This window comes from Haliaeetus albicilla, chromosome 4 (genome assembly GCF_947461875.1).
Source record: "Haliaeetus albicilla chromosome 4, bHalAlb1.1, whole genome shotgun sequence".
Classification (NCBI taxonomy): Eukaryota; Metazoa; Chordata; class Aves; order Accipitriformes; family Accipitridae; genus Haliaeetus; species Haliaeetus albicilla.
The window spans coordinates 52,651,332-52,667,539 of NC_091486.1; the positions used below are offsets into that span (position 1 = coordinate 52,651,332).

The 16,208-nt window shown below is 39.6% G+C and overlaps 2 protein-coding genes across 6 annotated transcripts; one reads left to right on the forward strand and one right to left on the reverse strand.

Moving 5' to 3' along the window:
- Positions 1 to 38: 38 nt before the first annotated feature.
- RER1 (retention in endoplasmic reticulum sorting receptor 1) lies at positions 39 to 7,364 on the forward strand. 5 transcript variants are annotated; one of them, XM_069782765.1, is made up of 9 exons: positions 179 to 193; positions 2,178 to 2,245; positions 3,026 to 3,141; positions 3,423 to 3,508; positions 4,065 to 4,169; positions 4,445 to 4,544; positions 5,058 to 5,136; positions 5,242 to 5,377; positions 6,263 to 7,364. In XM_069782765.1, the coding sequence occupies exons 4-9, from the start codon at positions 3,428 to 3,430 to the stop codon at positions 6,350 to 6,352; spliced, it is 591 nt and encodes a 196-aa protein (XP_069638866.1). In that variant the 5' UTR covers positions 179 to 193; positions 2,178 to 2,245; positions 3,026 to 3,141; positions 3,423 to 3,427; the 3' UTR covers positions 6,353 to 7,364. The 5 variants fall into 5 exon arrangements, with proteins under 5 accessions (XP_069638862.1, XP_069638865.1, XP_069638863.1 ...); XM_069782764.1 differs by lacking the exon at positions 2,178 to 2,245 and having other exon boundaries at positions 51 to 193; XM_069782762.1 differs by lacking the exon at positions 2,178 to 2,245 and having other exon boundaries at positions 52 to 193; positions 3,026 to 3,105.
- A 1,684-nt stretch (positions 7,365 to 9,048) lies between these two features.
- PEX10 (peroxisomal biogenesis factor 10) lies at positions 9,049 to 15,847 on the reverse strand. Its single transcript, XM_069782759.1, has 6 exons — positions 15,568 to 15,847; positions 15,183 to 15,263; positions 14,262 to 14,668; positions 13,286 to 13,461; positions 12,842 to 12,977; positions 9,049 to 9,925 (listed from the first exon to the last, which is right to left on the reverse strand). The coding sequence occupies exons 1-6, from the start codon at positions 15,677 to 15,679 to the stop codon at positions 9,854 to 9,856; spliced, it is 984 nt and encodes a 327-aa protein (XP_069638860.1). The 5' UTR covers positions 15,680 to 15,847; the 3' UTR covers positions 9,049 to 9,853.
- Positions 15,848 to 16,208: the final 361 nt, after the last annotated feature.

Here is a 16,208-nt window from a genome sequence, read left to right on the forward strand (position 1 = left end):
ACGCCCCCTTCCCCCTCCCACACGGGTGGCCCAATGGCGGGGCAGAACCCGGCCTTTATCCCGCCCCTTTTACCCTGGAAGTGGAAGTGAATGTCTCCCCCCCCCCCCCCGCCGCCAGCGACGCCATATTGGGTTTTGTGGATAGTAAGGGGGGGGGAGGGGGAACGGAAGGAAGAACCCGGCTTGGGCGTCCGTGAGTAACTGGTGCCCCGCGTCGGCGCCGGGACTGGGAGGGGGGGGCCCGGCCGGAGCCGAGGGCGGGAGGGTCGGCGGCAGGTGGTCGCCCCATCTCCGGGAGCCTGGGGGTTTCCGCGGTCTGTCGGCGACGGCTGCCGTATCCGCGGCCTAGGCGCTCCCCGCGGGCCGCGCTGCCGCTCGCCGCCTCCCGGTTGGCGGGGATGGCGGGGCTGCCGTTGTGGGGCCGGCCGGCCCGGGCTCGTTTTCCCTCCGGGGCAGGCGTTGGCTGTGCTGGTGCCGTATGCCGGTCCCTCCTCACCTCAGCGGGCCGCCTCGGGGGCCTCTCCTCACGGTCTTCGTGCCAAAACGGTGCCCGCCTTCCCGCGCTCGGGTTTTTTTTTTCCGTTGTTTTTTTTTTTTTTTTTTTTTTTGTCCCCAAAGTGCCCTGTATTTCTCCCGTCCCACGGCGTTTCTCTGGCCTCGGAGTGGGCGAACCTCACGATTCCGGGTAAATGCAGGGAGCTCTGGTGCCATGCCCTGCTGCTCTTCAGGCAGTCGTGAGCTTCTGACGGACCAGGCTCCTGTTGTGATGGATAAAATTAACCAATGCCTTTTTTTTTTTTTTTTTGCATAACCCCCACCCCCCACCCAGTTTGCACAACCCATGGGTTATTTTCCTATGGTTGTCCGCTCGCCCTATTAGTAATAAGCGGCTGTAGCGTGTTGCTCTTCAAAGACGTTTCCTCTGTGGGATGAGGAAACTTGTATGAGCAGTAATGTGTTTTTGCTAGTTATGTGGTTCATTTGTATTTTAAATTTAAGAAGAATCTCCACCGTGATCAGGGAGTTGTCTGAAAATTCTGTACCTCCCTGTATGTGGTGATGCGAGGCATGAGTTAAATGCCTGCACTGCCCCAGGTCCTGTCATTTTGAAGAACTCAGCGATGCAGTGGTATATTTAATGATATTACCACAACAACTGTGGTAAAAAGCCTGACTGTTGAAGGTCACATATTTGCCTACTTGGTACTTTTCAGCAGAGAAAAAATACGGGGTTTTAATATGGTTAAGTTTTAGTAGCAGTCTGTATTCTGCTAGTAGGAAACTATTCAACTATTTGTTAAATAATCTTTATATATCTTTCTGATTATTGGTTTTACTGAAATGGCTGAAGGTTATCATAACTTATTATGCTGAACAGCAAAGTCTTATGTTGCCCTATGAAAGGGACTGCTACTGTCTAGATTTAATTATTCCCCTTAAACTAATGAGATCTGACGTGTGTTCTTAACTGTAAACTACTTTCAAAGCAATGCCAAATACTGCTTTTCTTGATAACCGTCTAATTACAGATGTTCTTTCAGTAAAGTTTTGATGTGATAGGAAATATTAACTTAAATTCTAAACCATGTCATGTGATATACTTCAGTCTGTGCTACTTAAACTGAGCCAGTGGGCGGTTTATTTTCAGTAAAACAGATAGTGTTAGCTGGTTTAATTTCTTGGTCTGCTGTGGAAGAATTGTATGTATGATAAACAATCATACATAATCACATATAATGTAGTTTGTTACACCAAGCAAAATGCCTATTCCATCATAAAGCTATCAGTTGCCCTACATATGTGATTCTTCACTTGAACTGCATAAGTTAATGTTGACAAGATTGTAATGTTAGGTCTACTTATAGCCCATATTTGCTGTGGATGTATCTGTAAAATTAGTTTTGAGAATATGAGAGTTTTTCTGTTCATGATCTTTAGAGAATTGCTATCTGATCGATAGATTCGGTATCTTTTTGTTAACGGCTTTATACTTCAGGGCATTTCAAAAAACCCCCAAATAAAGCACAAAATTATGCTCAGCTAATAATGCTGAGTAACTTCTTTCTTCTGCAGTGCAGTGAATGGGGAGAATAACAATTACTTCCTTTTGCCTGTAATGAAAAAGTCTGTATCTATATTGTATAAGTTTCTATTTGATTTTTTTTCTTTCTGTTTAGCTATAGCTTGAATTAAAGTGGACTGCAGCTCCTGAAGCCTCGTAATGAATCCCCTTATCTTTTGAAGTGTAACAGGACTCCTTTTTTCTACTTATTAATTAATCCATAGGATGTAGTTTTCAGATGTTTACAGAAAAAATAGACAACTTTAAGGTTCTGTGCCTCCCCAGATTGTCCTTGGTCTCAAATTATTTTTTGCAGCAGTCACTGTATTGCAGCATCTAAGTTAATTTGCATTTTTCTGATTTAGTAATGTTTCATATATCTTTATTATCACCTGAGGCTCTTGAGATATTAATGTAGGGCTGAAAGTACTCCCACTATCCCAGAATTATGTAGTCCCACCCACAGATGAGGACTCCAGGAAGTAATGTCAGGGATTGCTTGTGGTGATGTGGCAAAAATGTTTCTGTTTAGAATCCATTTTATTTTGTTTGTTTTATATCTTGAAGTGAACTATAAAACTTAGTTGAGCTTAACTGAAAAGGAGAATAAAGATCTTAAATTGGTAGCAGAAGCATGTACTAAAAAATAATTCCCTTCGTTCTTTTTTTTTTTATCTGAGTTCAGAATCCTGGCCCTTTCACTACACAGTTTTGCTCATGCATAAAACTTTCCTGTGACTGCTAAGCTCTTCATGTTCAAGAGAGAGATAAACTCATTGACTAATTCTAGCAGTGGGCAGTGTTCTGGTTTAGGTTCTTACGGTAGAGGTTTTTGGTCTGTAACCACTGGTGTAGAGAGTCCTGAATTTAAACTTCTTTGCTATCTAGTTACTCAGTATTTAAAAATCCTAAGCAGCTTTAAAAAAAATATATATTTATTTTGGTTTTGTTCTTTGCCTTTAGAAACTGAGGTGACAGGAGGGTGGTGCTGCAGTTCATATCTCAATGCTTAGATGTTATAACTCAGCTCCTGCCTTATCAAGGTGAAGATGTCTAACAAGGCTCATTCCTGCATTTCTGTATGGACTTTTTTTTTTCCCCTCCCTAAAATGGATTGGATCCTGTCTTGCCTTTGTAAAATATCCTGTTCTTTGCTTTCTTGACAATTTCTTTTGGAAATTAATTTCTTTGGAATAAATGTCTTCTCTTTAAGAATACTTCATTTAAAATAATTTGTTTCAAACAGGGCAATCCAAAAAAGTATCATATGTAAATGCTGGTTCAGATAATGTACTGTAAAGCCTCACTGAGCTTAGCTTTTTGTTTTAAATGTTACCTATGTCATGTTTTGTTTCCACAGCAACCATGTCAGAAGGGGACAGTATTGGTGAGTCTGTGCATGGAAAGCCTTCTGTGGTCTATAGATTTTTCTCAAGACTTGGACAGGTTGGTTTTTTGTAGGGTTTTTCTGACTCCATTAGAGGCAGGTCTCAATGCAGCTTCTTGAACTCGTTACTTTTCAGATGAGTTGTTGAAATACTAAAATCTGTACAAAAGATTTCTTTTGAAACCTTTTAAAAATAGGTAAAAAATATTATAATACGTAGCTTAATGGAATATTTAATGTGCGTATATGTAACGTTGCACAGTGAAAATATAAGCTGTTATTGTCAAAATTGAGGATTGACTTCAGATTTCATGTCAGATTCATCTTAAGGAAAGTAAACTTGCATAAAATATTGAAAATTTAAATTGCTTTACAATGCCCCAAGCATTAGGATTTTTTTTCTTTTTTGGCCTTTGTAAAAATATAGAACTTTTCAAATGCTTGTAAGTATGTTTAATTCAGTTTATTTCTAATAAAGAATACAAATGTTTCATGTTACTCTCATTCTCAAAATACTCTTCACAGATGCTTACTATTTTTAATGCTACCCTGTAATAAACTTTCTTCATTATGCATCATGTGTTTTACAGATGTACACTTTATATTTCTTCCTAGATCTACCAATCCTGGTTAGACAAATCTACTCCATATACTGCAGTGCGATGGATTGTAACTTTGGGTCTGAGTTTTATCTACATGATTAGAGTTTATTTACTGCAGGTAAGAAAACTTATTTGTCAAGACAGAAATAAAAGAAATAGATTCATAGAGGTGATTTCATCTTTTCATAGAGTTGGAATGCTTACTTTATACAGTGAGAATTTTTAATATTTTTTTAACAAGTCCAGGAAACTTTTTGTGTTAATGTGAGGATGTAAAAGAGCACTTCTCAAGGAAGCAAAAAAACCAGACTGTTAATCTTGTTGAAAAATCAGTGTCTGAAAACAGTTTTCGGGAAGACTTTAATCTTAGCTTTTTTTTCCTCCCTGCTTCAGGGTTGGTACATTGTGACATATGCCTTGGGAATCTACCATCTAAATCTCTTCATAGCTTTCTTGTCGCCAAAGGTAGACCCCTCTTTAATGGAAGATTCAGGTATGATGAATAGTTCATTTTGCGATAATTTTGAACTTAGTCAAACTTCCAGCTCTTTTTGTCTGATACAGTAGCGTAAAGATGTGCAATTTTAGCATGACACTGTATTTTTAGACTTGCAAAAAATCTATAAAACATGACATCAGGAGTTACTATAAAACTTGTCAGGGTTTTTTTTTTTGGTGGGTGGTTTTTTTTTTTTTCAGGACTTGAACATATGGAATATTGTATTAGTTTTCTGTGTTTTGAAAGAAGGTTTATGTGACTTAAGTTCTCCCCATAGTAATTCAAGTGACCTGGCACTAATTTGTTATCTATTTTCTTTTTGGAAATCAGTGTTAAGTTACATTAAAACAGCCACTGTAACTGGAATCTATGTGTAACAGTGAAAGTTTTTCTTTCTTGTTTTTTTAAAGATAACAAGTAAAAATAATCTGGAGTCCAAATATGTGGAAAATTAGTGTGAGGGGGTTTGTGGTTTGTTGTTTTTTTTTCTTTTTCTGTTTTTTTCAGATGATGGTCCTTCCTTACCCACAAGGCAAAATGAAGAATTTCGGCCTTTCATTAGAAGGCTCCCAGAGTTTAAATTCTGGTGAGTGGATCCATCTGCCCATGCTCTGTTTTTGAAAAATATAAATATCTGCATCAAATTAGTGGTAGCTGCCATTAAAGGATTAATTTTAATATTATTTTTAAGGCACTCTGCCACTAAAGGAATCCTGGTTGCTATGGCATGTACATTCTTCGAGGCTTTCAACGTTCCTGTTTTTTGGCCAATCCTTGTGATGTACTTCATTATGCTATTTTGTATCACTATGAAGAGGCAAATCAAGGTAACTTGCCAATAATAGATACTACCATTTGTGATGTCAGAATTCACAGTATTGTTCTAAACTGTCCATCCAGTTGAGCACTTCAGAGGTTTTAAATGTATTGCACACACTTCTTTTGCTAGAGGAACTTGAACAACTAACACTTGAACAGTGCAAGTGTTGCATATTTGCAACTTTGACAAATATTGTTGATGGAAAATACAAATAGCTCGTAAAAGAAGTCTTCATACACCACATGACAAAGTCTTATGCTTGCTTTCAAAAGGTTTTGATCTTAGAATTTAATATCTGTTTTTTATGCAGGATGAGTCTTAATAATTTCTCATCCACTTCCTTTCTTCAGTTAACCATGGCTATTTTTAATGAAGAGGTCTTGTAGGATCTCTGATGGGTGAAAAAGGAAGTTCTGACAAGTTGGTGCGAGAAGGTAGATGGGGAGAAGGGGAAGAAGAACATAGGCAAGTTATTCAGACCAATTTTAACAAACTACTGATGGTTTGTTGGCATTTTAAAAAGAGAACCAGTTTTTTTCCCAGACATTCAGAATTTTGGATAGGTACTGTTATTCAAAGTTGTAAATTAAAGATTAAAGGGTAGTAAAGAATTAATACCTCTGTGCTCTCTTCAGTTTCCTGTGATTCCCCAGTCAGTAATCCTCACTGTACAGTATAAATTGTCGGGTGTACCCAAATTTGAGATTTATAAGATTGGGCTCATACCCCTATTTAGATGTAAACTGGTGTATGATTAGCTATTTCATTACCCTTACAATACTGAAGAACTGTCTTTCTAGAGGACTTTGTAATTTTCAATGCGTATTATAATACATTTTTGTAAATACTATGTAAGTTTCTTGCCTCAAAAATGGATCTTTTCTCTTTACAGCACATGATAAAGTACAGATATATACCCTTCACACATGGCAAGAGGAAATACAAAGGGAAAGAAGATGTGGGAAAGACCTTTGCTAGCTAGAAGGTGCAATCAACCTGTTGACCAATTCTACTTCTAACTAAAGGAACGATTTTGAGCCATTGTAACAATGCCTTTTTTTCTTCATAAAAAATGATTAACAGAGTGGTGACAAAGCAGTTGAATTTTCATTTTAAGAGGATCTTGCTATTTTTATCTAAAATATCAGTTTCTTGAGGAAACTGGCATTCTAACCAAATTGCATTGAGTTTATTATCTTTTGTAAGAAGTTGGAGAAACTTTGGATAATCCCATGGATTTGGGATAACGTATTTCTTTCAAGATCCATTGCACTGGAGAGGTTAATGGCTTAGAGTTGGGTATTTTTACATAGTTCTCCTGCTCTACGTCACCCGGAAGTGCTGTGCACATTTGTGAAGGAAAAATGTAAGATGGCACACGTGATGCTGTTTTCTGCTTCATGGCCATGTGCTATTTTCATAGAAAAATTCAGTAGACCTAAACAGATGCAGAACTTAAGCCAGTTTCCTAAATGCATGGTATTACTGAGTTATAGCCAAACAGATATAGATAGGAATAAGAAATCTACTAAATTATGGGTTTTGCAGTAGGGAAAAAATACTCATATAGCTTCTAAAGTAACTCGTTTGTGTTGGGTTTTAATGCCAGTTTCACCATTACATCTCCTAGCAGACGGTAAAATTGGGCTCTATCATGACAACTCAAAACTTCGTTCAAACTCTATCACAATCTTTGAGGACCTGGAATTATAAAAATATATATTTTAATTGTTATTAGTTGGAGTTTCTTTCATACTTAAGGGTTTCTTGATTAATTTAAGATGACTTCATGCAGCCCCTTCAGAATATGTCCAAACTGGCCATAGCAGACAAATGGTGTGGGTTTTAACACAACTTTTCATTTTCTATGGGGGAAAAAAAAAAAAAATCGGAGGTAAATGACCTGCATGTAAACTTTTTCATGTGATACAACTGCAGTTTTATTAAGTGACTTTTTAATTCCAAAATTTATTAAAAGACAGTGTCCCCCTTTACTTGTTCTCTATCTTTATATACATATATTGATCTAACAGCATTTATGGCTCCTTTTCAGTAATGGTTACCCTCAACTTATCTTCATGCAATGCCTTTTTCAACTCTTCAGGGAGCATTCACTTGCAGAAAATAGGAAAAGATTAGCTCTTTGAAGATTCTGAATGGAGAATAGTGGCAACTTCAACAGAAACCTAATTGAAAAAAAATTATGTAGGAACCCTTTAATCTGATTTTGTCAAATGAAGTCATTATGGAGCTCTGGAATTCAGCCTTCAGTAATCCTGGGAAAATGACAGGTAGTTTTAGTTCACATTGACCTGTTTTTTGTTTGTTTGTGTGTGTTTGTTTTATTAGCAGTGTGGAAACTAGTAATGCCAAAATTTAAAATTATGGAAATAGAGTAACCAAAAAGGGCCTTATAAAAACACCAGTCATGGATACTTGCAGTTCGTTGCTTAAAAATCTGAAAGCCCTGACTTGGAGAAGCTGTCTTCAGGTTTGCTGGAGCTTCTAAATAATATGGGCAAATCAGGGAGAAAAAGATGATATTTACTAATATTAAAATTAGCAACTGGGATGACTCCTACTAAACAACAGAGTGTTAATGATATCCATTGCAAGTTAGACATTTTTACCTCCACTTAATTTTGAGCTTCAGTGGCAGCTTGAGATAAATGCCTTCTCATTCTTAGTAGATGATGTTTGGACAATGGTATAGTTCTCTAGCTGACTCTCAGCATGCAACAGCCAGACAAGTTTGACGGCATTTTGTTAAACTTTGCTCTATTTTTATCACATAAGTGCTAAAAAGAAATTACCCTTAGAGAAAGCATGAAAAACTTGGCTTGACAGCTTCACAGACACTTTTCAGTCATTGATTGCGTCCTATTTGTTTTTATGTGCAACTAAATGTTTTTCCTTACTGTTTTCTTAGGAAGATCAGGCAGTGATTTCCTTAGGTAGTCATGTTTTGCTTCGTGATACGGACCACTTTTCTTCTACTGTTGCCTTGACAGTTTTAAATAGGTGAGGGATGCCTGAAATTTTTCTGGGGTAAGAAAGGGATGGTTATTGCAGCTCTGAAAATCACTTTTGTACAGTAATGAAGAGGTGTTCGCATAGTTACCAGAACCTATTTTTTTTCGTTTATAGATATGACGAAAAGTTAAACTAATTCTATTGGGGTTTTTATGATAACACTGGAGATTTAATTGTTAACTAGCTAACCAGGATCTCTGCAGTACAAATAACCATCTTAAAAGAAGTGCTCTTACTGTAGCACACCTCCCCCTGCCATCCCAAGTCTGTTACTCAGTACCATTTGTGAAAGATTTATTGAAACTGTAACTCACGATCCACTGAGTGGATCATCTGGCTTTTTCTCCCCATCTGTATTTAAAGAATACAAATAAATTAATCTTGTACATTTTCTGTCATGCAAGAATGACAAGATATGTTAACAACTAACAATCTTCTTTTTCCCTGCTTCTCCGAATACTTGTATGATTGAACTTATAATAATTTACGGGAATAAATCTTGATGAGGTGATGGTGCAGAATCCCTCCTCCTTTAGCTGAAATAGCCCTTATTGCCATAAAGAGCGGAGGGGGTCTTGTGGCTGAAGTCAGCTTCTTCCCTATCTGTGTTAGACTGTAGAAAACACCACATAGACAAACTTAAGCTGTGTTGCAAAACTAATGTTTTATAGTTGACCTTAGTTTTATTAGTATACATACTAGGGCTTTTTTGAAACAACACTTGTTACATTGCTATAATCTCAATGTCTAGAATACTTGATGAAAAAGTCTTGATACTAATAGCAATAGAAGAGCTTTGAGTTTGGAAGCTGAATGTTAAATTGATCAATGCGCAAAGTAGTCGGCATTACTATTGGGTTTGCATTTGTTGCTTCTGTTGATCTAAGGGAAATTCACCGTTTGTCAAATCAAGGAAACCTGCTATATTGTTAACCTTGTTATGAAAACAGAATGGTACATGACATACATTTATCATTGGAACTTCCACTGCAGTTAAAACTAAGGATTTGTGTACAGTTTTTGTCCTTTTCCCCTGAAGTCTACAGCGTGGATTCATTATTAAGTTACAGGAGAAATGGAGTCTTACAAATTGTAGAGTTTTACTAATACCTTAAGCATGCTATGAAAGGTTGGAAGACTCGTTATCTACACTTATATTTAGAAATTGAGAATCTGATTTAAATTTTTCATTGTCCACAGTGAAGAAAACTACTACATTTGTGTTAAGCACTTTTTAGAAAGACATATTTTTAATACGGCCGAGAACCATGTTAGAAGAAACAGAAGGGTAGAGGCAGAAGTAGATTTATTCTGTAAAAGAGGAATGAAATGCCACCTTGCACAGGCAGTTACCAGTTTTATAATAAAGTCTTCTTCTTGGACTAACTTAAGCTGTATGACAACTTTATAAAGGCCCTTGTCATGAAACGAAACAGAATAGGTTTTTCCTTTACAGTTGATAGTGACGTAGGTAGATCAGTTTCTGAGGATGAAACTTCTCTCTGCACAGTGGACATTCTGTCTACAAAAAAGAAAAGAAATTAGATAGATGTACTGAATTGCTGTATCTAAAAGTAAAAAAAAAAAAAAATCCAAATATCACTGTTTAACTACTTCTAGAAAATAATCAGCATCCATAATCAAAACCCCATTTTTTTCAGTCCAGTTTGTGATGCAAGCTTAACCATGTAAAGCACGCTAAGCTCGCCCAATTTAAAGAGCAACTTGAGGTGATATGGGTGCTTAAAAACCGGATGGATTCTTAACAGTTCTTTTGGTGTGTTTTTGTTCTTTAATCGAGGTGGCAATACTACTTCAGTTAACTTTGCTAACAAATGGAATCAGAAAAAACTACAGTTAGAGGCAGTATGAGGAAACATTCACGTACACTAGAAGTAGTATTTAAAAGGTATTGACTGTGTATTAGAAGATACTCTTAGTTCTCTTAACTCAGAGCTGTGAAATTTTTGGATCTCTGCCTGGTGAATCCAGTGGGGGAGTCAAAAGGATTTATTAGGTCAGCACATTCCAAAAGACTAAAAGTTACTAAAATGGTAACAATTGTTGTCAGTGTTAAGAAAAAACAAGCTGAAGTCTCTGTATCTGAAACAAAAAATCCTTTACCATGGGTGTTGAACTGCTCTTTGAGTAGTAAATTAGCAGGCCTTTAGGGAAAAGAATAAGGTAAAGATACAATTATAGTGAATGGATGTTTTCAGATCTGAAATATCACTGTGTAATGCATTTTTAATACTGTCTACCTACAGATATGTGCATCTGGGACAGCTTTAGAGTTGACAAAAATGCAAAAAATGGTCTAAAATAAATGTCCTCTAACAGATACAGCTCTATTGTCAGCTAGTACTCGCACTGAAAACTAATAACTGAAATTGTCAGTAGCCTTCTAAGTGTACTTCTGTTACATTCAAATTTCTGTTGCCTCCACTTCATTTGAAGATACTTCAAGCAGGGAGTCAGCAGGGCAATTTCTAATGCTAACTCACTTGACGTTCTTTCTTAATTTTACAGTCAGAGGTGTGGTGGGAAGTGAGGACTAATCTTCACTCTAGATTACAAGAACAACTTTTTTTTAATTGATGCCCAACAACGTAAGGGACCAAAGAAGCTTGAGTAAGGCCACAGTGCAAAAGGATCATTTACCTAAATTATTCTAATCAAAACTTGAAAATGTGTGTGAAAACTTTAGCTTGTGATGCTTCAGCTTCCTACCGGAAACTAAAAAAGCCCAAACTAAAGTTTGGGGATATTAGATAAAAATCCATTTTGCATCTGCTTGCTAATTATCAGCTTTGAGTGACTTCATCCCTCCCCCCACTTGATTTTTAAAGTGGACTAAGTTTTTTTGCTTTTTAGTTTCAGATTCATAAGAAGGCAGTACTTGGGAGTTAATATTGTCGCATTAAGGATATTCAACAATCTTCCTTATGTTTTTCATCAAATATCATATTCTGAACACTGTTAAGTGATAGGAAATCTGTGTATGGGAGCTATTCCTCTAATAACTCATTTCTTCTGATAGCTATCTGGTTAAGAAAAGGGTCTGGAATACTTTGTACAGTCTAGCAAGATAAGTTTCAGTTTAAGGGGCCCTCTTTAGGTACCTGCTTCAGTTAACACTCAGTTTTATCACTGTGTAATGGACTTGCATATCCAGCTGAAACTTGGTAACATTTGCTGCCTCCACTGCATTTCTCTTTCAGAAACAAACAGCTGATAAGCTGAAAAATGCTAACTGGAGGGGTGGGTAGTATGGTTTGTGTTAGGCAAACTATGTTGTTTTGTTTTGTTATGTCTTTTAAAAGGATTAAATGAATCTGATTACCCAATAAGAAAAGCATCTATTTTCACAGCCTTAGAAAACACATCTGAGTAATTCAGTAGGTTACCACTCCTTCCCTGCAGCTAGATGAAAGTTTTTACCACAGCTTACGACAGCATTCAGGCAAGACTGATGAACATTGGCTCGGTCTTTACAAGCAAATCTGAAGTGACTTTTGACGTTTCCTGATTTGTGTCAGGGTGGTGTTAGGAAGGCAGTGGCTCATCGCAAGCTGCGTTCTAGTTTGTGGCTTCACGTGGTGTATCTGTCATAGAACTTGACAGCTTGCATAGGTATAACCTTGGTGCGTTTAAATACAGGCCTTTGGCTATACTAATTTTAGTGTCAAGATCAATTTTGGATCTTGGAGAAATTCTCTGAGAAGTTGTATTTGCTTGATTCTGCCGTGCCACAGCCAAATTAGTATATGTGTAGGAAAATTTAAGTAGATCACACCACTCATTTCTAAAACAACTGCAGTAATACATCTGAGTTATAGCACAGACGTAGCCTCTATGGCAAACATTTTATTTGTAAGTAACACTTGATGCCTTTTTTCTGGCAAGCAGTTTTCACTCTTTAGAGAAAATAAATGGACAACATCTTATTCCACAATGTTTATAAAATCCTTAATGGATGAAAATTCTGTTGTATTTCATTAATCCAGAGCAAAATCCAAGTTTAAAATACCATGCATAAGAGCTAGCTCAGTCTGGTTGTAACTTATTTATTCCTTTTTACTGGAAATCAGGTGAAGGCGGCTTCAGAACGTTATCAGTTTTGTTGTTTCTTTGCAGTCAGAATTATAGCCTAGGTCTGTAGATAAAGGAATTATCTCCATGTCTGACTTCCACATTAGTTCAGTTGCATTTCAATGGTTGAGACAGAAAACTGCTCACCTTATTTACCTCATCTATGTAATGCATAGTCATTCTATTCTAATAAAATACATAGGTCCTGGTGAACTCTCGTGTGGGGATTTTGGGTGCCTTAGTGAGAGAAAGGGTATTATTTCAACACCCAGGCTGATAGATATTTTCAAGTAGAAATTTCATCATGTTTACCCCTTCCAGCCTCCATTTGTCCTTCTGTACTTACTCTGGTGTTACACCACTCCGTGATGCATTCCCAGCAGAAGAGGTGGCCACAAGGTGTGGCTGTTGTATGTCTCCGTTCTTCCAAGCACAAAGTGCAGCGGGAGTGGCGCCCAGTAGTTTTTTCCTTGGTCATATTTCTAATTAACATAGTTATATGTTACTTTACTTTATTTAGCCTGCTTGTAAGAAATATTTGATAACACAATGTTAAAGTAAACCCCACCTTCAAGTATTAACCCTTTTTGTGAAGATTTCAAAAACATGAAAGCAAAGCATGAAATCTAAGAGATGCTTTTTAAAGCAGTGAGGAATGCATCAAACTTTACATTACACTGGGTTCTAACTTAAGTCAAAGTGTCACTCCAGTGTTGTCCCTGTTCATGAAAGGTATTACATTTCCCACCATTGCTTCCATCTCTTTCCTAGTAAGTAAAAATCATCGTACTTCTGATGAGCTAGGTTGCGGTGTAGTTTCCATTCCTGCCTTGCTCTCTGCTTCTGTTTGAAGCTGTACATCTGAACACCAATTGTTAGAAGAAGATGGAAGAGTGAAATTATTCCAAGAAACTTGTAACTTGATCGAATACTCTGATCTTCTCTTTGCAGTCCTCCAAAATGCAGCTACATAAGTCACAGAAATGGAGATGTTTCGTTACTGTGGTTTTATGAAACTGTGCTTCTCCCCCCTCATATTCTGCCCCCCCCCCCCCCTTGATTTGGGATTCTCATTTCTGTCAAAAAAATTGATGTGTTTCTAGGACTCATCAACCTGCTGTCTCAGGATGTCTAATGTGTTCTGGATGTATCTCATTCAGTCAGGCTACACTTAACTGCCATTTGTGTAAGGATCAGTTGTCTCGAGTTGTCTGTCTGTCCATCAAAACTGTTGCTTTAATCAGTTCAGTTTTGTTATGTGGCTCTGAGCAAATAGTCAAATACTGATGTTCCAGATTGACATGGGGAATCGTTGAAGAATCTTGTGTCTATACACATTTCTGGGACAGTGGCTGATGTTTTTTGGAAAGATACTTCAAAAGACCATGTGAAATTAAGCTCTTCATATAGAAAAATGCTATCTGAACTTGTACTGATTTTTGTTCAAAACTATATTGAAGTATTTCCCATGGATTTATTAAGCCACTTCTCACTTTTTGTATATTTGTAGAAGGACAGTATTGTGATGTTATGTAGGGTATTAACTTCTGACAGTACCTTCACATTTATTAGCCATAACCTTTCAACTGCAGGGACTCATAACCCCTCTACATAGTATTAAAAATATCCCTCTCACCCAGTCAGCTCTGCCCATATTCTAATCAGCTATAGGCAAATTCTATGTCCCTTTTACACACATGGCACCCCAAAAGAGGCCAAAATACTGCAGTGGACAGCAGCTTCAAACAAGAAATACATCCACTTACATACGTGATTCCTGTGATTCTTTTAGACAGGTGATAAAAAGTGCCACTTATGTAGAATACTGCCAGATGTAGTCGATGGAGCAAAGGTATGCATTGTTTAAAAATGTACACAATTTGTAAGACTGTTTTCTTCTGCTGTTCTGTAAGCTCCCCAACTTGTTTCTGTATCCAGTTTCGTATTAAGGTCCTACTGGATAAGCCAAGTGCTGGGTTGCTCTGCAAGGTTCTGGACTCGTCAGCTGCTATCTGCAACTCGTGTTCCAGATGCAGTAATCCCTTTTCTAAGCAATAGGGTACTACAGTATGCAGAGAAACGAAGATGGCCCGTCGAAGAAAAGAAGGTACCCTTTTCTTGGTTGAGTCAACTTGAACAATGTTAACATATTCTTCACCCAGAGTCTGATAACCTAAATAATGTGTGCAACAGAAAACACGCAGGGTAAGATGGCAATTGCAGTATCATTCTCTGTATGGTTGAGCAGTGGTGACAGGCTGCTCAGTTCAGAACACATCGGGTTTTGGAGTTTCAGAAATAGTTGCATTTTTTTGTGTTGAATGAGGTGACCATTACGTTTACATGAGCATCTGCAGCATCAGTACCTGCCATAGCTTTAGGCTTAAAGCAGGGATGCTTCTTCATAGTGTCATGCATCCCTTTTTTGAAAAAGAACTTTTGCTTTTAAAAGAACCTATATCTGGGTTGATAAACTGCTGCCTTTGAACTCAAGCTTCTGGCAATTTAGTGGTTAATAAAAGGCATTTATAGAAAAACAAACCAAAGACAAACCCCACAATGAAGAAAATCCCTGTCAAGCAGTCTCATTGCAGGCGGTGGTCACCACTAGCAGCCCCCCAGGACAGACGGCTCATTTTTCACGCCCTTAGGAGAAATGCTAAATCGGAAGCTACTAGACGTGTTACCTGACAAGGTGGTAAGGACGAAGTAGGCGACATCAGAAAGCAGTTCAATCTCTTTCCTCCATTCCAGCCACTTCTTGGCACCTAAGGGAGGGGGGGAATCGTTGCAGTTACTTGACGTGAAATTCCTGCTGATCTAAACCCTTCGCCCGCCGTTTCTCCCGGGCACCCCAACACTGGATTAACGCCCCCGCGATGGATCGGCCCGCCTCCATCACCCCATCCGAGAGCTGTGAGGGGGGAGGCCGCTGCTGTCGGCGGATTTGGGAGCACCGACGATCCGCGGTCCGTCCCCTTTCCCCCCTCCAACGCCGAGCCGGGCGGCCCAGCCCCTCGGCAGAGCTCGTGGTCCGCTGAACGCCCCCCCCCCACCCAGGGCAGGCATTACCTGCGAGCCCGTGCAGCGCGGTGCCGGCCCCGCTCCGCAGCCCGCTCCGGTACAGCTCGTCCTTCTGCCCGCAGCGCACCAGCTGCGCCGGCCCCGCGGGCTCCAGCGCCATCCCGCGCGGAAGGAGACGTAACTCTGCGCGGAGGCGAAGCGGCTCTCCACAAGCGGCGGTGCACCCTCGGCGGGCGCAGGGATGTTGCGTCGTTACGGTCCTCCCATAAGGAGGCGCCTATAGCAAGAGGGCGGGAGCCGCTTTCCTCCGTCTCCTCAGCGCTGCGGCTGCCGCTTCCCACCTGAGCGGCTTCTTCCCGCCGGTGGTCTGCGGTGCCGCTTCGCTCCGGGGAGCGGTAGCCTCCCGGCCGGGCTTCCCTCGAGTGCCGCAGGGTGGATGCCCAGCAGCCCAGCCAGCGCCCGGGCTCGGCACTGCCGCCGGCCAGTGGCGGTTCCGCAGCCCCGGTTGCCTTCCCTCAGCGCGCTTGGTAATGCGGCGGCAGAGCGGGCTAGCCCGGGCTCGTCGCCTCCTCCCTGAGGGGCGGCGGCCCAGAAGCCCCGGCCCCGTCTGGCTGAGGTAAACGGTATGGGCCAGGCGAAGGCGGGAGTCCGGGCTCCCCGAGAACCGCCCGAACCGCCGGGAAAGCTTG